We start from the raw sequence: 22,945 nt of genomic DNA, 5'->3' as shown, positions 1-22,945 counted from the left end.
CATGTACTATACTGCATTCAAATTATGTGATAGAGGGGCTTTTGGGCCCCCTATGGCACCAGCACCCAGATGCAATACAACCTCTGTACCCCAATAGCTACAGTAAGGGCCAGAATTATCTGGGCGGTGACACGATCTCCATGATTTGGGTTTTGCGGCCTCCACGTTGGATTTGACATGAAATACAATTGAAGTTTAGATTTTCAGGTTTAATTCTTGAGGTTGAACAAAAATCTCCTGTGAAAGGTTTAGGAATTGCCGCCATTTTTCTACACGGCCGCCTCATTCCAGGGGCTCAAAAGTAGTTGGACAAATGAACATTCCCAGAATTTTTTTTAATACTTTGTGGAGAATCCTGTGCAGCAATGACGGCCAGAAGTCTGGACCTCACCACACGGCGGTTTCCTCCTTTGTGGGGCTTTGCTCGGCCGTTACTGCAGCGTCTTTACTTGTTGCTTGTTTGTGGCTCTTTCTGCCTTCAGTTTTGTCTTCAGCAGGTGAAATGCTGGATCGGGACCGTCCCCCACCGTGCCATCACACTGCCCCCACCATGCCATCACACCGCCTCCACCATCCACCATCCCATCACACTGCCCCCACCATGCCATCACACCGCCTCCACCATCCACCATCCCATCACACTGCCCCCACCATGCCATCACACCGCCTCCACCATCCCATCACACCGCCCCCACCATGCCATCACACCGCCTTCACCATGCCATCACACCGCCTCCACCATCCCATCACACCGCCCCCACCATGCCATCACACCGCCTCCACCATCCACCATCCCATCACACCGCCCCCACCATGCCATCACACCGCCTCCACCATCCCATCACACCGCCCCCACCATGCCATCACACCGCCTCCACCATCCACCATCCCATCACACCGCCCCCACCATGCCATCACACCGCCTTCACCATGCCATCACACCGCCCCCACCATGCCATCACACCGCCCCCACCATGCCATCACACCGCCACCACCATTCCATCACACCACCTCCACCATGCCATCACACCACCTCCACCATGCCATCACACTGCCCCCACCATGCCAACACACTGCCCCTACCATGTTTTACAGAGGATGTGGTGGCTTTGGATCATGCCCCGTCCCTAGCCTTCTCCATAATTTCTTCTCCTATCATTCTGAGAAGACTTAGAGAAAAAGAAGTCATTACGCCACAGGTATGATAAAAAGTTAACAAATTTTATTAGGACATACAATACAAAATACTGATATATAAAATTCAAAGAAGGATCCGAATAAAGGAAGGAACGCAGTGTGGTGGCTTCAAGAAAAATAGAAGTTGGGGTATTGAGCCCACCAAAACAGAATTCCATGGCAGTAATTCACTGTCTGGTATGGATCACAGGTAGCACAATCTAGATAGTATGATACGAGCGTAACTATAAATTAATGATGACAGCAAAGTTATAAAAATTTACAGAGAAAGAAAGTCACCCAATGACCAAATGTTTCAAAAATTGCTAAGATGCAAAAGATTTTTTTCCTATAGTTAGTTTAAGCTTTAAATAAATAGAAGTAGACCGGGACCAGAGTGTCGTAATGAGAATAGAGTTGCCAGCGAGAGAGTCAGGTGTGCATGGCCCGTATAGATCACAATAGATCTGTATATAACATAAGGAGTATAAAGGTAGGCTTACCCATAAAGATGAACGTTGTAATGGCCCCACACTGCAGCCTGAAATGGTTGCGCCCCATCATTCTGGTCCAGGTTGATCTTAGTTTCGCTTCTTTACATGTTGTTTGGTAAAGTCTGATCCGGTCTTTCTATTCTTGCGGCTGATTATTGGTTGGCACCTTGTGGTGAACCCTCTGTATTTGCTTTCATTAAGTTTTCTCTTTATGGGAGACTTAGATACTGATCCTCCTACTTCCAGGACAGTCTTCACTTGGGTAGAAGTTGTGAAGGGTTTTTTCTTCACCATGGAAAGGATTCTGCGATCATCCACCACTGTTGTCTTCTGCCGATGTCCAGGCCTTTTTCAGTTCACGAGATCACCAGTGCGCTCTTTTTTTTTCAAGAATGTACCGGACTGCTCCTGACATTTGTGCTTCTCTCTGATGGATTTCTACATTTTTTTCAGCCTGACGATGGTCGGTGTCACTTGCATTGAGAGCTCCTCTGACCTCATGTTGTGGGTTCACAGCAACAGCTTCCAAATGTAAATGCCGCACCTGGAATCAACTCCAGACCTCTTACCTGCTTAATTGATGATGGATTAACAAGGGAATAGCCCATTAAACAGCTGAGATAATTCTCCAATTACCTTTGGTCCCTTGAAAAAGAGGCAGCTACATATTAAAGATCTGTAATTCCTAAACCCCTCCTCAAATTAGGATGTGAAGACCCTCAAATTAAAGCTGAGAGTCTGAGAGCACTTTATACCCATACTGATTATATAACTGGATATTCAATATGTTCTGGTAAACAGATAAAATGCCAAAACTTGTGTCACTGTCCAAATACTTCTGGACCGAACTGTAGGTCCCAGCTCACTCACCATTCGCAGCTGTTACCCAGGACGAGGACCACGTTATGCAGGGGCTGGTATCTATGAACTTCAAGTAAATAGTCACCTTAATTATACCGATGGTAATATGGGAACATCAGGTCATTGGGGATCAGCCATTAAAGTAAGTGCCCCTCAGTCTGTACACGACAAGTAACTTACCGCAGCAACCGCAGGATTTTATGGAGTAATTGTGCAGCTTTCCCCTGTACTATTACGACCTCCGCTACCGTGAGCCGCACTAGTAATGCACCTCAAAAAATGGGGCAGAAACAGCACCTTGAAAAATGGTCCGAGTCTCCGATCCGAGGAAAGATAGAACGTGTCCTAACTTCCTCGCATCACTGACGGGACTCGCACACGGTCGCTTGCATGAGGCGTAACTGTATAAATTCCTCTCCATTTTCAGGTACTTTGCTTGATGTCATAGTTTTTGTGATGGTTGCATGGCGGCTCACATGTTTTTTTCCAGCAGGGAAACATTAAAATGATGGTATGTGTTGCGACAATGCCTTGATTTTACCGCGAGTTGCTAGCGTCACCGGAGGCTTAAAAACCATTCCTGACACTACTGTTCACAGCACATAAATTGTGACAATGTATCAGTGTAGGTATTTAGCTCAAAGGATGGACTGCGCACGACCGTAAAATCGTCCGTAATTACGGTCCCATTAGTTTCTATGGCTGACGGGAAGGTGTCCGTTCTGTAGAAACTTGGCGAAAAAAATAGGAAATGTCCTATGTTTTTATTTTATGGACCGTACTCCCATACTTTATAATGGGAGCACAGCCGAGTCATAATTACAGGCACGGAGCCTAATACAGTCAGGGACCCCAGGAGTCCCTTCAGATGTTGCAGTTGAGGTCCGGTTGAGGCTGCATAAAAAAGCGCATCTGAAAACAGCACGCGTTTTTACCGTGATTTGGTGCGTTGTTTGGATTACCGCAACTGCATCGAAAAAGTCACCAAATTGTGGTACAAACGCATGCAGTTTTCTGATGCGTTTTTCATACGGTTTAAACCGCATCTCAAGCGCAGCATCTGAATGACGCCAGGGCCACTTTCACACTTGCGCGTTTTGTTCAGTATTTCTCAGCCAAAACCAGGAGTGGATCCAAAACACGGTGGATGTGCAAATCTATCAGAGAAGGTTCCAGTCCTGGTTTTGGTTATAAATACTGATGTAAATAATATACTGACGTGAAAGTGAGCTGACTAGCTGTGTGAGCAGGACATGGTTTGCAGCCTCTGACAACAAGCAGAGATTTTGAGAATGGTGAGAAATTGAAGCAAAGTATAAAGAAGTGTCCATCCTGCAGATCTACACCGGGATCACACCACGTCGGTCCCTGTGCAGACGCTGCGGCTGTGACTTTTTTTGTATTTTTCGGTGTATTTATCTGAAATGTGTTTTGCTGTTTTTTTTGCCGCAATTGTGAGAATCACGGCCAGGACAAGTGCGATGTAAGTGCCCGGCGTCGCGCTCCTGCAGGTCTGCGTGATTCATCCCTCTCCCCTCTGTGCAGGTGTACGGGATTGGCAGCTACTTTTGCCATCTGTGAGGTTTGGGGCGCTGCCCAGGAGCCCGGTGTCAGGAAGAAACCTGTGGAACGGTCCCAGTGTGTAACACAAGCAGAACTGGTTTTATTGCACTTATGTCGTTCTGTGCAAAGGTCACAGCGAGCGCATACACCTCCCCCAGCCGCCCTGACGTGAGGTGCGGGGATCGTACACCTGTTCCACATCTACCTGCTGAGATCTGAGGAGCGTACACAGTCACAGGTGAGAGCTCGCACGGCCGCACTCTTCTCAGCCTCTTGTGTGGGATTTCTGGCTCTTTGCAAACTCTCCAGTGACTTGTCTGAACCTTCATTATTCTGCTGGTGTCCTGTGTGCGATCCTCGTCTATACCTTCGTGTTACTCCATCTTCACTTTTCTGTATGTCACTTAACTATAGAGTACTTAAGGGGTCACACCGAGCGTAGACGGGTACAGTAATGGGGGAGTCACACTGAGTGTAGACAGGGGTACAGTAATTGGGGAGTCACACCGAGCGTAGACGGGGGTACAGTAATGGGGGAGTCACACCGAGCGTAGACGGGGGTACAGTAATGGGGGAGTCACACTGAGCGTAGATGGATACAGTAATGGGGGAGTTACACCGAGCGTAGACGGGGGTACAGTAATGGGGGAGTCACACCGAGCATAGATGGGTACAGTAATGGGGGAGTCACACCGAGCGTAGACGGGGGTACAGTAATGGGGGAGTCACACAGAGCGTAGACAGGGGTACAGTAATGGGGGAGTCACACCAAGCGTAGACAGGTACAGTAATGGGGGAGTCACACCGAGCGTAGATGGGGTAGGGTAATGGGGGAGTCACACCGAGCATAGACGGGGGTACAGTAATGGGGGAGTCACACTGAGCGTAGACGGGGGTACAGTAATGGGGGAGTCACACCGAGCGTAGACGGGGGTACAGTAATGGGGGAGTCACACCGAGCGTAGACGGGGGTACAGTAATGGGGGAGTCACACTGAGCGTAGATGGATACAGTAATGGGGGAGTTACACCGAGCGTAGACGGGGGTACAGTAATGGGGGAGTCACACCGAGCATAGATGGGTACAGTAATGGGGGAGTCACACCGAGCGTAGACGGGGGTACAGTAATGGGGGAGTCACACAGAGCGTAGACAGGGGTACAGTAATGGGGGAGTCACACCAAGCGTAGACAGGTACAGTAATGGGGGAGTCACACCGAGCGTAGATGGGGTAGGGTAATGGGGGAGTCACACCGAGCATAGACGGGGGTACAGTAATGGGGGAGTCACACTGAGCGTAGACGGGGGTACAGTAATGGGGGAGTCACACTGAGCGTAGACGGGGGTACAGTAATGGGGGAGTCACACTGAGTGTAGATGGGGGTACAGTAATGGGGGAGTCACACCGAGCGTAGACGGGTACAGTAATGGGGGAGTCACACCGAGCGTAGACGGGGGTACAGTAATGGGGGAGTCACCGAGCGTAGACGGGTACAGTAATGGGGGAGTCACACCGAGCGTAGACAGGGGTACAGTAATGGGGGAGTCACACCGAGCGTAGACAGGGGTACAGTAATGGGGGAGTCGCACCGAGCGTAGACGGGGGTACAGTAATGGGGGAGTCAACGAGCGTAGACGGGTACAGTAATGGGGGAGTCACACCGAGCGTAGACGGGGGTACAGTAATGGGGGAGTCGCACCGAGCGTAGACGGGTACAGTAATGGGAGAGTCACACTGAGTGTAGACGGGGTACAGTAATGGGGGAGTCACACCGAGCGTAGACAGGGGTACAGTAATGGGGGAGTCACACCGAGCATAGACGGGGGTACAGTAATGGGGGAGTCACACTGAGTGTAGACGGGGGTACAGTAATGGGGGAGTCACACTGAGTGTAGACGGGGGTACAGTAATGGGGGAGTCACACTGAGCGTAGATGGGTACATTAATGGGGGAGTCACACTGAGTGTAGACGGGGGTACAGTAATGGGGGAGTCACACCGAGCGTAGACGGGGGTACAGTAATGGGGGAGTCACACTGAGCGTAGACGGGTACAGTAATGGGGGAGTCGCACTGAGCGTAGACAGGGGTACAGTAATGGGGGAGTCACACTGAGCGTAGACAGGGGTACAGTAATGGGGGAGTCACACTGAGCGTAGACAGGGGTACAGTAATGGGGGAGTCATGCCGGGCATAGACAGGGGTACAGTAATGGAGTCACACTGAGCGTAGACGGGTACAGTAACGGAGTCATGCCGGGTAGAGGCAGGGGTACACTAATGGGGGAGTCACACCGAGTGTAGACGGGTACAGTAATGGGGGAGTCGCACTGAGCGTAGACGGGGGTACAGTAATGGGAGAGTCACACTGAGCGTAGACAGGGGTACAGTAATGGGGGAGTCATGCCGGGCATAGACAGGGGTACAGTAATGGAGTCACACTGAGCGTAGACGGGTACAGTAACGGAGTCATGCCGGGTAGAGGCAGGGGTACACTAATGGGGGAGTCACACCGAGTGTAGACGGGTACAGTAATGGGGGAGTCGCACTGAGCGTAGACGGGGGTACAGTAATGGGAGAGTCACACCGAGTGTAGACGGGTACAGTAATGGGGGAGTCGCACTGAGCGTAGACGGGGGTACAGTAATGGGGGAGTCACACCGAGTGTAGACGGGTACAGTAATGGGGGAGTTGCACTGAGCGTAGACAGGGGTACAGTAATGGGGGAGTCATGCCGGGCAGAGGCAGGGGTACAGTAATGGGGGAGTCACGCCGGGCGGAGGCAGGGGTACAGTAATGGGGGAGTCACGCCGGGCGGAGGCAGGGGTACAGTAATGGGGGAGTCACGCCGGGCGGAGGCAGGGGTACAGTAATGGGGGAGTCACGCCGGGCGGAGGCAGGGGTACAGTAATGGGGGAGTCACGCCGGGCGGAGGCAGGGGTACAGTAATGGGGGAGTCACGCCGGGCAGAGGCAGGGGTACAGTAAAGGGGGAGTCACGCCGGGCAGAGGCAGGGGTACAGTAAAGGGGGAGTCACGCCGAGCGGAGGCAGGTGACAGGGCTGGTGATTATGAGGGAAGGTGAACTGTTCATAGTGCAGGTGATAATTGCAGTGACTTTTATGGCTGGAGACACAAAGCAGAGGTGTAACTCAGTCCTCCTGCACCCGGGGCAAAGATTCAGTCCCCCCCCCTTCAACTTCTTCCCCGACATCTCCTTCCCTCTCACCATATTTGCTTTCACCACCAATCAATGAGGTGTCTTTTTTTTTTTTCACATCTATTTTTTTTTTCTTTTATATGTAACTCGAGTATAAAACCATTTGTACATTTTACAAGCGATTCTAGTTCTATAAGAGTCACCGTAACAATAAATAAATGAGAGGCCGGTGCCCGACTAACACAGAGACTGATGAAACTATATGGTGAAACAATGAAGGGCCCCCCCTGTAGATAGCACCACACTGCCCCCCATGTAGATAGCGCCACACTACCCCCCCATGTAGATAGCGCCACACTGCCCCCCATGTAGATAGCGCCACACTGCCCCCCATGTAGATAGCGCCACACTGCCCCCCCATGTATATAGCGCCACACTGCCCCCCCATGTATATAGCGCCACACTGCCCCCCCATGTATATAGCGCCACACTACCCCCCCATGTATATAGCGCCACACTGCCCCCCCATGTATATAGCGCCACACTGCCCCCCCATATAGATAGCGCCACACTACCCCCCCATGTAGATAGCGCCACACTACCCCCCCATGTAGATAGCGCCACACTGCCCCCCATGTAGATAGCGCCACACTGCCCCCCCATGTAGATAGCGCCACACTGCCCCCCCATGTATATAGCGCCACACTGCCCCCCCATGTATATAGCGCCACACTGCCCCCCCATATAGATAGCGCCACACTACCCCCCCATGTAGATAGCGCCACACTGCCCCCCCATGTATATAGCGCCACACTGCCCCCCCATGTATATAGCGCCACACTGCCCCCCCATATAGATAGCGCCACACTACCCCCCCATGTAGATAGCGCCACACTGCCCCCCCCATGTAGATAGCGCCACACTGCCCCCCCATGTAGATAGCGCCACACTACCCCCCCCATGTAGATAGCGCCACACTGCCCCCCATGTAGATAGCGCCACACTGCCCCCCCATGTAGATAGCGCCACACTGCACCCCCAATGGATATAGCGCCACACTGCCCCCCCATGTATATAGCGCCACACTGCCCCCCCATATAGATAGCGCCACACTACCCCCCCATGTAGATAGCGCCACACTGCCCCCCCATGTAGATAGCGCCACACTGCCCCCCCATGTAGATAGCGCCACACTGCCCCCCCATGTAGATAGCGCCACACTGCCCCCCCATGTAGATAGCGCCACACTGCCCCCCATGTAGATAGCGCCACACTCCCCCCCATATAGATAGCGCCACACTACCCCCCCATGTAGATAGCGCCACACTGCCCCCCCATGTAGATAGCGCCACACTGCCCCCCCATGTAGATAGCGCCACACTGCCCCCCCCATGTAGATAGCGCCACACTACCCCCCCATGTAGATAGCGCCACACTGCCCCCCATGTAGATAGCGCCACACTGCCCCCCCATGTAGATAGCGCCACACTGCCCCCCCATGTAGATAGCGCCACACTGCCCCCCCATGTAGATAGCGCCACACTGCCCCCCCATGTAGATAGCGCCACACTGCCCCCCATGTAGATAGCGCCACACTGCCCCCCCATATAGATAGCGCCACACTGCCCCCCCATATAGATAGCGCCACACTACCCCCCCATGTAGATAGCGCCACACTGCCCCCCCATGTAGATAGCGCCACACTGCCCCCCCATGTAGATAGCGCCACACTGCCCCCCCATGTAGATAGCGCCACACTACCCCCCCATGTAGATAGCGCCACACTGCCCCCCCATGTAGATAGCGCCACACTGCCCCCCATGTAGATAGCGCCACACTGCCCCCCCATGTATATAGCGCCACACTGCCCCCCCATGTATATAGCGCCACACTGCCCCCCCATATAGATAGCGCCACACTACCCCCCCATGTAGATAGCGCCACACTGCCCCCCCATGTAGATAGCGCCACACTGCCCCCCCATGTAGATAGCGCCACACTACCCCCCCATGTAGATAGCGCCACACTGCCCCCCCATGTAGATAATGCCACACTGCCCCCCCATGTAGATAGCCCCACACTACCCCCCCATGTAGATAGCCCCACACTACCCCCCCCCCTATAGATAGCGCCACACCGATCCCCCATATAGATAACGCCACACAGACCCCCCATGTAGATAAAGCCACACAGACCCCCCATGTAGATAGCGCCACACTTGTACTCATCTAGCACCATTCCTGCAGCAAAAAGAGCAGCTCTGCAGCGTCTGAGACGTGACCCTTTGATGTCGCATGGATTCCCCGTGCAGGCAACACCACTGAGAATGAGGGTGCCCATGCCACCCAGGTCAGCACATTATGGGCCAGGCGGCACAGGCCCCCTCATGAGGCGAGCCCCATAGCAGCTGTAGCAGTGGCATCTGGTAAGTAGCGGCGCCCCCCATTCGTTCCTTCTTGTTGCTCCCGGGGCACATGCCCGGCCTGCCCCTTCTAGCTACGCCCCTGCACAAAGTGCTGAGAATCTGAATCCTAAAAACCACAGGAAATGGTGCGTTTTTGCCGCAGTGGAATGTCTGCGTTTTTCAATGGAATTGTGGCAGAAATGTTGTGTGTGGATGAGCCCTAACACTCGTGCGGATGAACTGTAGACTTCGTGCTGGTTTCAGTTGTCATTGGGGGGGTTACGTGTCGTTTCTGTGACCCCCATATCTGGAGCTTTACATATAAGACCTTGTTCAGACGAGTGGATTTCATGCATTTCAGTTCCCTGTGGAATCAGTTTTTCACGTTTCTCTTATTGCACTTCCTGATTTTATTTTATTTTTTCTCATTTCTTTAGCAGATGATGTGTGAAAAACAGACCGCGCATGTCGTCCGTGCGCTGTCCGTCATTTTCACGCACCCGTAGATTTTCACGGACTGAATAAGCAATGAGGCCTTGTTCAGACGAACGTATTTTACATCCATGTGTTGTCTGTTGAAATAACCGTCAGCACACGGACCTACGCAATTCAATGGGGCTGTTCACATGTTCGTGTTTTTTCACGCACGTCCGTTGTGCGAAACTCCCTGCATGTCCTATATTAGTCCTTTTTTGCGGACCACGTCGCCCATTGAACTCTATGGGTGTGTGAAAAACACGGACAGAACGGACGACATTTGTGCGCTGTCCGTGTTTCACGTACCGGTTGCTAAAGAAAAACAAATAAACCAGGAATTGCAGAAACGCGGACGTGAAGATCTGATGCCACGCGGAACTGAAAGGCATGAAATACACTGCGAACGTAAAACGGACACGCTCATCTGAATAAGATCAAAGTCTGTGCAATGTCACATGACACTGACCAGTCTGAAGTGACGGTGTGCGTATCCTGCCGCGCTTCTTTACAGCGTAAGGGCGGATTTCCATGAACGGGATATACGTCCGTGCAACGCACATGGTTTTCACGCGCGTCGCACGGACCTATGTTAGTCTATGGGGCCGTGCAGACTGTCAGTGATTTTTGCACAGCGTGAGTCCGCTGCGTAAAACTCACGACATGTCCGATATTTTTGTGTTTTTCGCGCATCACACACCCGTTTAAGTCAATGGATGCGTGAAAATCACGCGCACCCCACGGAAGCACTTCCGTCTGACGCGCGTGATTCGCGCAAAAGCAGTAAAAAGTATGAATGAAAACAGAAAAGCACCACGTGCTGCAAACATACAAACAGAGTGTCATAATGATGGCGGCTGCGCGAAAATCACACAAACACGCATCATATGGTGATGACACACGGAGCTGTTAAGTGCCTTTTGCGCACAGAAAACGCACACGCTCGTGTAAATCCGCCCTAAGTCATAAATATGGCGTCTGTCATGAGCACCGGTTTTTCTGGCGTCCTTATGTCGCTTTCATGGAGTCGGATGTGTTTGCGGATTCATACTCCTCGTCCTGGTAGTTGTGGTTATTGGGGGTCATTCACCACATACGCTCTCCTGTGTGTGCAGAAGACGCAGATCCCCGGGGAGCAGCAAGGATTTCAGGAGAATCCAATGTCAGATCTGGGGGGTTGTGCTCCGTGGTTTTCTTGTGGCCGCCGCCGTCTTCCTCGTTCGTTTAGTTGTTGTCACGGCGTCGTCATGGGACATTGTGTTCCTGTTTGTGTTTGATGAACGGATAAAAAGGCTTGAAAAACCGGGTTGTGGTCGGTAAGACGAGCGCAGACGCTGCTGTCCCGTGACTCGCCATGAAGTGACCAAGAAAATCGTCTTCTGCTCCGCTGATAGCATTTATGTTGTAGAACCACAACTCCCAGCATTAGCTGCCTGCCTTTTAGATCTCGCAAGAGTTTTCTGTTTTATATAAAGATCTATTCTTGCTGTCAGTGAATAAGAACATTCTTGTTTACATCCAGAAGCTTAAAAAACTGTACAGACCTAATACTACTCACAGCTGAGGATCTGTTACAGTTGCTTTGTCTAGACAATCGGAAACAAATCTGCAACACAAATCTCCCGCCTGTCTTGACAGTTTGCTACAATGTATCAGTGCAGGTACAAATGTAGCATTGTAGAAGCTCACATTATCTAAACTGGATACAATTGTATCAAACCCTCAGATGTGAGAAGTATTAGGTCAGAATGGGTATTTAGCCTCTAGATGTAATTGCGAATGTTCCCAATGACTGATGGCAAGCAGAGATCTTGAAAATGGTGAGGAATTAAACCGCAAAGTCTGAGAAAGTTCTGGAACTTTTCATTCTATTTCCATAATGGAAACCCCTGTAACTTGATTGTATTATTGTAGGTAGAGGGGTGACCCCCGGATCGTGAGAACGAGGAGGGGTCATGTGATCTCCGCTGCTCGCCTCCTGTTTCCCGTTACACTTTGGCACCATCTGTAGTTACACCAGGAGGTGACTGTGGCGGCTGCACCGCATGTATCGCTGCTGTTCCATAGTAAACGCTTAATCAGGATAATATCGCTCGTCCGCCAGTCACAACCAAAGGCGATATTCATGATATTCTGTCATTCAGCATCTCCCCCTGGAAGTAAAAAATCCCCAGTGAATATAAATATCTGTCGTCCTCTTTTGCCAAGTCTAATTATATCTGCGTCTGGGAAAGCTGGGTGACAACCAAGAGTCCTGACTGCTGAGTCTCCCTACTAAAAATGGGAGTGGGTTAACACGGTAGATTTACCATTCAGAAGTCTGGAAAGCTGGGTGACTGCCCTTAGAAGGCCTTCGCTACATCCACACGTTGCGGAATTTGGTGCAGAAAATCTAACGTAATTCCGCAGGGAAAAATCTGCACCCGAGGGCTCGTCCACACGTAACGGAAGAGCAGACGGAAAATACACAGCAGAATACAGTAGCAGAAAAGTGCGTGAGATTTGACAGATGTCATCCACGCGCTGCATAACATTTCTGTGCCGAAATTCCCATGCGGTGCGTATTTTTCGTTCAGCAGCGCGTCTGTTCCTGCGTTCTTCAGAGGAGATGTTACCATTCATAGACTTGGAAAAAAAAACGCAGCAAAATCCGCATCATTTTCTGCAGCAATTCCGTTACGTGCGGACAATCCCTGTGTTTAGTGACGCGTCGTCGTTCTTGTCGTTGGTTTATTTTTTATGCATTTTTAGCTGCGGTTTTTACATTTTGATTCAGAAAATGTTCTTTGGAAAACTCGAATCATTGCAATCTTATGTATAAATAATTCAACGTCCGTTTATCTTCAGCGACATTCATAATCTCAGGCTTTATTTTTTATAAAGGATTCATCTTCAAATTTAATCTGCAGCACTTTATTATTCTCATCCTAAACTGCTTGAATAGAATTCCAGAATTACAGTGAAGACTGACACACAGGCAACATTGTAGTGGAGAGGGAGCAGGAGTGATGTTCAACAATTTCTGAATTAATAGAGGGGGGGGGGGGGGGTCCTCATTCAGCACCTTATCTATTAACCAGGACCGTCCATACATTCCCCGGACAGCTTTTAATGTAATGCTTCATGTCCACTGTGGAGGCGCTGCAGGGGAATTGAACACTACAGTTGACCACTTGGGTCCCAGCAATAGGACACCCTGTGGTCAGAAAGACGTTGTCCGTAGCGGCCCCTGTAATGTATCTGTGAATCTGACCTCGGCTCCCGCCGTCTCCACGTAACAGAATTGCTGCAGAAATTGCGTATGTTACAGTGTTTTTCCCAATGTTGGGGGATGATAGGCTGGTTATCCACAGCACTCACTAGATCGGAATTACAGCTACTCAATTTCAGCGGGATGCAAATTCCAAGTCCAGTGATCCCTCCTGGACAATCAATTGTAGCAAAAAACTTGAGGACCGCGTCTGTATGGCAAAAGTAAAAAAGTGTTTCTTAACATCCCAATCTCAATAGTGCTACGTGTCGGAGTCTTTATCAAGCTTCCTCCTGCGGGGTCAAAACGTAGCACTATTGAGATTGGGATGTTAAGAAACACTTTTTTACTTTTGCCATACGGCTGCGGTCCTCAAGTTTTTTGCTACAATGTTGGGGGATGGTGACGTCTCCTCTGAAAAACGCAGCAATTCTGTCACATCCCGGAGCAGGAATTCACATGCTACGGTATGAAAAATACGCAGCGCAGGTCATTTTTGGGGCAGAATTTTTACGCAGCGTGTGGACGACATTTGCTACATCTCACCCACTTTGCTGCTACTGTATTCAGCTGCGTGTTTTATATACGCGGCAATTCCGTTACGTATGGACGAGCCAAAACCCTGAGCCTGATGTATAAAAAATCTGCTGCCGACAAACCGCGTCTCCAGTCATTATTGGAAGGTGACATTCAGACGGCAGTGATATACGGAGCGCGGCCGCATTCCCATCTATGATGAGTCCCTGCCTCCCCGCGGGAATACTGTCCTGTACTGAAAACACCATTACAATAAGGGACAGGGCGACAGGGACTCCTAGTAATATAGATGAGAGTCAATGAAAAACGGCTCCAAAAACGTCCCAAGAAGTGATCTGCACCTATTTTTCGCTGCCGTTTTTTACGTGGCCGTTTTTCAAAACGGGCGCGTAAAAAAATGGCCCATTGGAACAGAACGCCGTTTTTCCCATTAAAATCAATGGGCAGATGTTTGGAGGCGTTCTGCTTCCGATTTTTCAGCTGTTTTTGGGGGTTTACGGCCGTGTGAACATACCCTAAGGCCTAAAGCAGATTAGACAAAGAAAGTCTGCACCATCCCGTGTGAATTCAGCCTAAGGCCTCATGCACACTTCCGTTTTTTTCGTCAGGGTGTTATCCGTTGTTTTAGCTGATAGCCCCCTGACATTCATTACAATGGGGCCATGCAGACTTCTGTTGTTTTAAAGGAACCGTGCGGCCGTTCCGTCACAAATAGGACAGCTCCTACTCCTGCCCGTTTTTGATGGAAGTCTTGGCCTTTTAATTGATTTGGTCCGTGAAACAACGGACTGTACACGGAAGTCATCCACGTGCGGCCCGTATTTCACAGAACCGTCATTAGCGGCCATACAACGGCTGACGGAAGTGTTCATGAGGCCTAAGGCTGGGTTCACACTGTGCATTTTTTACCGTGTTTAACATGTTTTTCGGTTTTGATTGATGTTCTCTACCAAACAAAATAGCATTAAAAAAAATGCTGCAAAAAGACACGGGGATTTGTTGCTCTGTATCACAGAAATATTTATCAATTAATCAGCGCAGAATTTTGGGTGGACATTGAAAATAAATAAAAAATGCTACTTTTGTAGTAAATGTTAGGCCTTGTTCACACGGTGCAGATTTTCATGTATATTTTGTATGCATTTTTTTTTTTTTGTAGCCAAAACCACAATTGGATCCAGGAGAGCAGAACTATCGGCCTTCCATGATAGGTTTCTATTATTTGGGCGGGTTCACACATAGCGGAATTTTACTTAAATTCCGCTGCGGACACTCCGCAGCGTTAATCCGCAGCGGAGCCGTTTCTCCATTGACTTTCACTTTAATTTAGCAGTGTTCGTTTACACGATGCGTACAATTCCGCTGCGGAGCATAGGCTGCGGAGCGGAATTTGGTGTCCGCAGCATGCTCTGTCTGTTGCGGAGCAGTGGCGGACTGGTTGCGGACTCATGGCGGAATTTCTCCATTGACTTCAATGGAGAGTCAAAATTCCGCAATGAAGTCCGCAGATCTTATGTGTGCTGCGGAGCGTATTGTTTTTACTACCATGACATTTCTTCATTCTGGCTGGACCTATGTATTTCTAGGTCTACAGCCAGACTGAGGAAGTCAATGGGGCTCCCGTAATGACGGGAGCGTTGCTAGGAGACGTCTGTAAATAGTCACTGTCCAGGGTGCTGAAAGAGTTACGCGATCGGCAGTAACTGTTTCTGCACCCGGGACAGTGACTACCGATCTCAATCTACATGTATCTGTAAAAAAAAATATAAGTTCATACTTACCGAGAACTCCCTGCGTCTGTCTCCAGTCCGGCCTCCCAGGATGACGTTTCAGTGTAAGTGACGGCTGCAGCCAATCACAGGCCAAGCACAGGCTGCAGCGGTCACATGGACTGGAGCGTCATCCAGGGAGGTCGGGCCGGATGCCGAAAGAGGGACGCGTCACCAAGACAACGGGCGGTAAGTATGAATTTCTTTGACTTTCACTAGGGAAAGTGCTGTCCCTTCTCTCTATCCTGCACTGATACAGAGAAGAGAAGCACTTTTCCTGCAGTCCGCAGCGGCCAGTCCGCATCAATTTTCTGCACATTTTGTGCAGATCCGCTGCAGAATCTGCAACGCAGATTCTGTGCGGCATTGATGCGGACAGTTGCGGAGGAATTCCGCCATGTGTGGTCATGCCCTTTTAGTTCCGTTCCTGGTTTTGGCTTAAAAAATACTTGCAAAATCTGCAGCAAATCTGCGCTGTGGGAACAAGGCCTAAACTGTAATTATGATTTTAACATTCAGATTTTGAAATTAAACACAAAACGTAGTGATTTTCACAGACCGGCTTCTCCGCTTTTATATATATATTACACATTACACCTCCTTTCAGGATTCTTCTTTTTGCCTTTGGAAACAGCCAACGGTTTTAGCTCCACTTTGCTGTCAGTTCTTAGGTCACAGGACTATCATCTACGTAACATAGCTGAATTGTGACTGCAGCTCTGGATGTGACTGGAGTATAAAACATGATGTAACTCGAGATCAGTACTGGATAAGGGAAGCGCAGGATTTATTCAGTGACTCAGCGTTATATGGGATGATGTGAATTTCGTATGATCTGTTTCAGCCTCTAATTCTCGAGAAGGACATGTTAATGTATCACTAAGCTCTGCTCCACCTCTTCTTGCTGCTCCTGTGTCTCGTCCTGGAATAATGAGGCTTTTGTTCACTTATTTCCTCCTTTGGTTAATTGTGCGACGCAGTCATTGTGTGATGTTCCCGGTGTCACCGCGCCAATCCTGTCACCTGGGGACGGGCGGATCACGTCTACCCCTCTTATCACTTCGCTGATAACGTTTCTGTTTGTTACAGGAAAATAAATGGCCAATTTCAAAGGTCACGCGCTGCCGGGCAGCTTCTTCCTGGTGTTCGGCCTGTGGTGGTCGGTGAAGTATCCGCTCAAATACTTCAACAGCAGAATCAAGGGAAAATGTCGCAACAACAAGTGTTACAAGCGCCTGGAGCTCATCGAGGGGATAATGAAGGCCGCGTTCGCTCTCGTAGGTAAGGACTGTACCTGTGGTGGTAATTACAACATGACTGGACCTATAACTTCTATAGCATTACAGAGCGGCTGCGTTATATGTGGACGCTGGGGGGTGTAGTGCAATAATGGAATCCTAATAGGCGGCGGCGGCATCCTCGGGTTTAATAGCAGGTGCCCACAGGACGGAGCTGCCCTACCAACCCATCTCTACAGAAAGGCCTCATAGCTCTGCTCTCCTGCACTGTGGGAACCCAGCCTAAGGCCACGTTCAGACGTGGCGGACAGTCCGCAGTGGAATTCTGCAGCAGCCGTTTTTTACATTTCTTTCTATATATTTTTAGGAAACTTAGTGCAGACGTTGCAGAAAATAACAGTGCGGAAATCAGGCTGCGGTGCAGAATTTTCCCTCCCAGCATGCACTGCCTGTTGCGGAGAAGAAGCGGAATTTCACTGCGGATTTCAGCCTCTGCAATGCAAAAACTGAAATCTGTGGCGTCCGCTGTGATTTCTGCAACGTCTGAATTACCTGTCAAATAGGCAAATGTTGCTGCAGATTCGTTGCGTAATTTCCCCAAATCTGCACCAACATTTGCAGCGGAGAAATTCTGCCAGTGTGACCGTGGCCCTAACTCTCTCTCTCTCTGTGCAGGGATGCTGGCCGAGCAGTTTGTCCCGGACGGTCCTCACATGCATCTGGTTAATGGCGAGGAGCACGGCTGGGTGAAGCTGATGAACTGGCAGCACACCACAATGTACTTCTTCTACGGCCTCTCCGGAGTGGTGGACATCTTGACGTACTTCCCACTGAATGTTCCACAAGGTCTGGACCGCCTGTCCTTAGCGATGGCTGTTTTCATTGAAGGTAAGAAAGCTGTTTAACCATTGGCTACAATCATACGTTGCATAAGTTGATGCAGAAAATCTGCATCAAAACCGCAGGTGATTCCGCAGGTAAAATCCACACTTAGGCCCAGTTCACACAGAGTTTTTTTGCGCTGATTTTGATGCTGAGACTGCGTCGTAATCGGCAGCAAAAAAAGCAGCCGAAACTGCCCCCCATTCATTTCAATGGAAGGCGGAGACGTTTTTTTCCGCGGCGGCTTTTTGCAGCATGTTCTTCTATGCGCGGCTCCGCCTCTCACCTCCCATTAATGGGAGGCAGAAAGCGTTTTTTAGCCTGCGGCCGTTGATGGCCACGGGGAAAAAACACTGTGGCAAGAAAGTGCAGGCAGCTCAAAATTACAGATGGGATTTTGAGTGTGATTTTTTCTGACTGCAAAATCCTCAGTGTGAACAGGGCCCTACTAGTGCGGTTTTTCCATTTTGATGCAGATGTTGGTGTAATTTTATTATAAACTTGTCAAATACAATTCTGAGACGGAAACCAAGATAAATTTACCTGTTGTGGCTCCTAAAATCCACACCGCAGTTCAATTTACGTGAAGAAAAATTCTGCAACGTGTAGATAAGATTACTTGGTGTCATTTACTTTGCTGGTGCTGTATTATGCGGCAGGTTTTGTCACAGGAAAATGTGAGCTGCAAATCTGCACGTAATACGCATGGTGTGCACTCAGCCTTAGGGGGGATTCACACGAGCGTGTATTGGGTCCGTGCGTGCCGCGTGGTTTTCACGCTCCACGCACAGACCAATACAAGTCTATGGGGCAGTACAGACAGTCCGTGCTTTTTGCGCAGCGTTTGTCAGCTGCGCAAAAAGCGCGACATGCTCAATATCTCCGCGTATTTCGCGCATCACGCACCCATTGAAGTCAATGGGTGCGTGAAAACCACGCAGGTCGCACGGAAGCACTTCCGTGCGAACCGACTGAAACAGCGCACCAGCTGTCAAAAGGATGAATGTAAACAGAAAAGCACCACGTGCTTTTCTGTTTCCAAACATCCAAACGGAGTGTCTTTGAGATGAGCGAACCCGGACAACCCAACCGAACCGAACTTCACCGGGTTCGGCCGAACTCGTTATGGCCGAACCCGGCAAAAAAAATTCCGGTACGCGACATCAGGAGATAGTCACTGTCCAGGGTGCTGAAAGAGTTAAACAGTTTCAGCACCATGGACAGTGACTTCCGATCCCAATATACATGAACCTGTAAAAAAAAAACGAAGTTCTGACTTACCGATAACTCCCGACTTCTTCTTCCAGTCTGACCTCCCGGGATGACAATTCAGTCCAAGTGACAGCTCCAGCCAATCACAGGCCAAGCACAGGCTGCAGCGGTCACATGGACTGCCGCGTCATCCAGGGAGGTGGGGCCCGATGTCAAGAGAGGCGCGTCACCAAGGACGCGTCACCAAGGCAACGGCCGGGAAGTTCTCGGTAAGTACGAACTTTTTCTTTTTTTTTAACAGGTTGCTGTATATTGTGTTCGGCATTCACTGTCGAGGGTGCTGAAAGAGTCAGGGTATGTGCACACACACTATTTACGTCCGCAATTGACGGACGTAATTCGGCCGGAAGATCCGGACCGAACACACTGCAGGGGGCCGGGCTCCTAGCATCATAGTTATGTACGACGCTAGGAGTCCCTGCCTCTCTGCAGGACGACTCTCCCGTACTGAAAACATGATTACAGTACGGGACAGTTGTCCTGCAGCGAGGCAGGGACTCCTAGCATCGTACATAAGTATGATGCTAGGAGCCCGGCTCCCTGCACCGTGTTCGATCCGGTACTTGCGGCCGAATTACGTCCGTCAATTACGGACGTAATTAGTGTGTGTGCACATACCCTTACTGCCGATCAGTTAGCTCTTTCAGCACCTTGGACAGTGACGGGCGTCGACTAGCCTCATCTCTATGATGGCGGCTGCGCGAAAATCACGCAGCCGCGCATCATACACGGATGACACACGCAGCTGTCAAATTGTACAGTGGAGTTCCCCTTAAAGAGGTTGTAAATTATTTAAGAACCGGTGTTTTTTCGGGTGTGATCAGCTGACAGAAGGTGGAGCTGCATCCAGTGTTTTCTTTATACAGCGGGACTGAAGGATCTGGGCGTGGAGGAGTGATAAATACGATGGCCGCCCTCTCACTGCTTCTCCACCTTTCCTGATGTGCGGTTCCCCTGTGAGCAGCTCCTGGGATAGAGAACGGCGATACCCGAAGCCGTAATAAAAATCAGAGCCCCTTTAATTATTATACGTCTCCTCAGGTGCCGTCCACAACCCCTGGTGGCGCCTCTGCTTTAGAGCCTCCGCCGCAGATCTGGTAAAAAAATGCTGCGCCAATTATTCCGGTAAAATGACTGACACACTAATGGAAACCAGACGGATCTTATTAACTCAATGGATTCCATCAGCGCCGTTCATGTCCATAATGCAATGGCTGCTCTATGACGGAACAGAACGGAAAAAAGGAACGCAGAAGTGAACACGGCCTAAGTCGGATCTGTCACGCGATGGAACCCATTGACTTCTATAATGGGGTCTGTCCGCTCTAACGTCAAAACTAGCGATGCACGCTGCGCTGTCCAGCCAACAAATGCGCCGCAACGGCTAAAGGGGCTGTGTCTGTGTGAACTGAGCCTTACACTGTCGCTTTCTTGCAGCACCTCAGTTTGTTTTATTTTTTTTGCAGGTCTTCTCTTCTATTATCACGTCCAAAACCGTCCACCTCTTGACCAGCACATTCATTCGCTGCTTCTGATCGCCGTGTTCGGAGGTTCCGTCAGTATTATGATTGAAGTGTTTTTGAGGGACAACATCGTGCTTGAAATGTTTCGCTCCAGTCTGGCGATTCTCCAGGGAGCCTGGTTCTGGCAGGTCGGTGGCTGCAGTCACGGATGTAAAACGTAGACCATGAACCGATGCAACGCACGCGTCTTCTTTTTCCTGCCTGGCGGATCCGTTCAGTGCAGGAAACGCGGCGACCTCCTCCGATGTTTCATTCTCTCTCCTTTGCTTGTAGATTGCGTTTGTGCTGTACCCCCTTGGAGGAGCCCCGGAATGGGACCAGAACGACCACGGGAATATCATGTTCATAACCATGTGCTTCTGCTGGCACTACGCCGTGTCCCTGATGATTATATCCGTGAATTATACATGGGTGTACTGGTAAGTGCTTCTGATTTATAGTCTCTCTCATTGTGATCACTGCCATCATCCCTGTCCTCAGAAGCTCACAATGAATCACTCCCATCATCCATGACACATAGGAGTTCCCTTTGACACAAAAAAAAATCACCTTAGTCATGCACTGAACATAAAGGCCAGTTCACACACAGCAGTTTGGTGTTTTTTTGTTTTTTTAAAGTGTAACAGGTAATTCCCCTCGCTGTCCCCCACAGGTGTGTGAGAAGAAACAAGGGTCTGGCTGGAGACGTGACGATCGGCATTAAGAAGTTAAAGCCCAGTATTCAGGGGGAGGCGCAGGCGGCGCTGCTCGCTGCCTCCGATGAGGAATGACGACATCCCCCTCCCTGCAGCTCATTGGGCCCTCAGATCAGTCCCTGATACATTACGACGCCTAGGAGACGACTTCTCTGATTTTTATGATGTCACTGGGTGCGGTGATGACCTCACGGCGGCCGCTGCTCATATATAGGATCCTGCATTAGAGCTGAGGCGGCTTCCAGTATGGACGACGCACTGACATCACATTACACCCCAGTGCAGACTTATCCTGGAGTGACATCAACCTGGAGATTGAGATGAATTGAACGGACTCCAATTTATACGTTTTATACGGTGACGTCGCCTTCTGCGCTCGGGAACAGGGATTTCTGACATTGAGAAAATAAACCCCCCCCCCCGATATGCTGGACTGCGATCCTACCTCCTATTATATGTCCTGATTGGAAATGGACACTGGAATACAAGTCACAGGCTGTTAAATAACCGAGTGATGCCCAATGGATTCCACACATGAGATCGGTCCTCCCACTCATTTTACTAAAGTGGAGGTCTGAGATCAGAAATGTTTGGGGTTTTGTTCCCCTCCAGAAACTGGACCTGATATTCACTTGAATGGGGCGGAGCTGCAATACCAGACATCGCCATGGATAAGAGGGGCGCTGCTTCTTGAGGGACGAAAGAAACCGCTGATCCATCAAATCCAGACAATCCCTTTATATATCTAAAAGTTTTTTTTAATTTTTTTAATTATTCCAATTCACATTATAAATAAAAGTGAGGAAATGTAGTAAATGGTCTCCACGTCTCCTAATTCCTGGATACAGACCGGTCTTCATGATGAAAAAAGCCAACCTATTGCCCCCATATTATACTGTGTGAGATCAGGGGCATCGCTGCACGGGTCGGAGGGGGCGGCACAGTAACAAACCAGTTATTTTTTTATATACGTTTTGTAATTTTCCATTAGACTTTCTGTATTCTCAAAATGTAACCCCTTAATGACCGGCCTATTTTAAACCTTAAATGACCAAGCCGTTTTTTCATCGTCGCATTCCAAGAGCTATAACTTTTTTATTTTTGCGTGGACATCGCTGTATAATTTCTTGTTTTTTGCGGGACAAGTTGTCATTTTTAATAGCACCATTTTGGGGTACATATTGATTAACTTAACTGAAATTTCACCACTCTTTTTTGCGTACCAAATCTACGCCGTTTACCGTGTGGTATAAATAACACAAAAACTTTATTCAGCGAGTTGTAACAATTGCAGCGATACCAAATTTGTATAGATTTTGTATGTTTTGCTACTTTTACACAGTGAAAACACTTTTTTTTCAAAATGTTGTTGTTTTGTGTCTCCATATTTGAAGAGCCATAACTTTATTGTTCCAGCGACGCGGTTGTATGAGGGCTTTTATTTTGCGGGACGACTTGTAGTTTTTATCGGTACCATTTTGGAATAGATGTGACATTTTGATCACTTTTTATCACATTTTTTTAAGGCACGATGCACAGAAAAAAGCAACTTTTGCATTGGTTTTTTATGCCGTTCACCGTGCGGGTGAAATAACGTAACAGCTTTATAGTCGGGGTCGTTACAGACGCGGCGATACCAAATGTGTGCAAC

At 49.4% G+C, this 22,945-nt stretch overlaps 1 protein-coding gene across 3 annotated transcripts in view; it reads left to right on the top strand.

The window, feature by feature from the left end:
- TMEM45B (transmembrane protein 45B) overlaps window positions 1-22,110 on the top strand; it is a 31,371-nt gene extending 9,261 nt beyond the window's left edge. For 2 of the 3 annotated variants that reach the window (XM_075839156.1, XM_075839157.1), the window contains exons 2-7: window positions 4,077-4,332; window positions 16,774-16,965; window positions 17,598-17,810; window positions 20,543-20,727; window positions 20,873-21,018; window positions 21,252-22,110. In XM_075839156.1, the coding sequence (XP_075695271.1) occupies window positions 16,782-16,965; window positions 17,598-17,810; window positions 20,543-20,727; window positions 20,873-21,018; window positions 21,252-21,369 (846 nt within the window). In that variant the 5' untranslated portion in view covers window positions 4,077-4,332; window positions 16,774-16,781 and the 3' untranslated portion in view covers window positions 21,370-22,110. Of the gene's footprint in view, window positions 1-4,076; window positions 4,333-16,628; window positions 16,966-17,597; window positions 17,811-20,542; window positions 20,728-20,872; window positions 21,019-21,251 lie in introns of those variants that run through there. The other variant, XM_075839158.1, reaches the window with a different exon arrangement.
- The last annotated feature ends 835 nt before the right edge of the window (window positions 22,111-22,945 follow it).

This window comes from Rhinoderma darwinii, chromosome 10 (genome assembly GCF_050947455.1).
Source record: "Rhinoderma darwinii isolate aRhiDar2 chromosome 10, aRhiDar2.hap1, whole genome shotgun sequence".
NCBI classification, from domain to species: Eukaryota; Metazoa; Chordata; class Amphibia; order Anura; family Rhinodermatidae; genus Rhinoderma; species Rhinoderma darwinii.
Note: the sequence above shows the minus strand (reverse complement) of the source record. Positions and strands in the feature narration are given on the sequence as shown.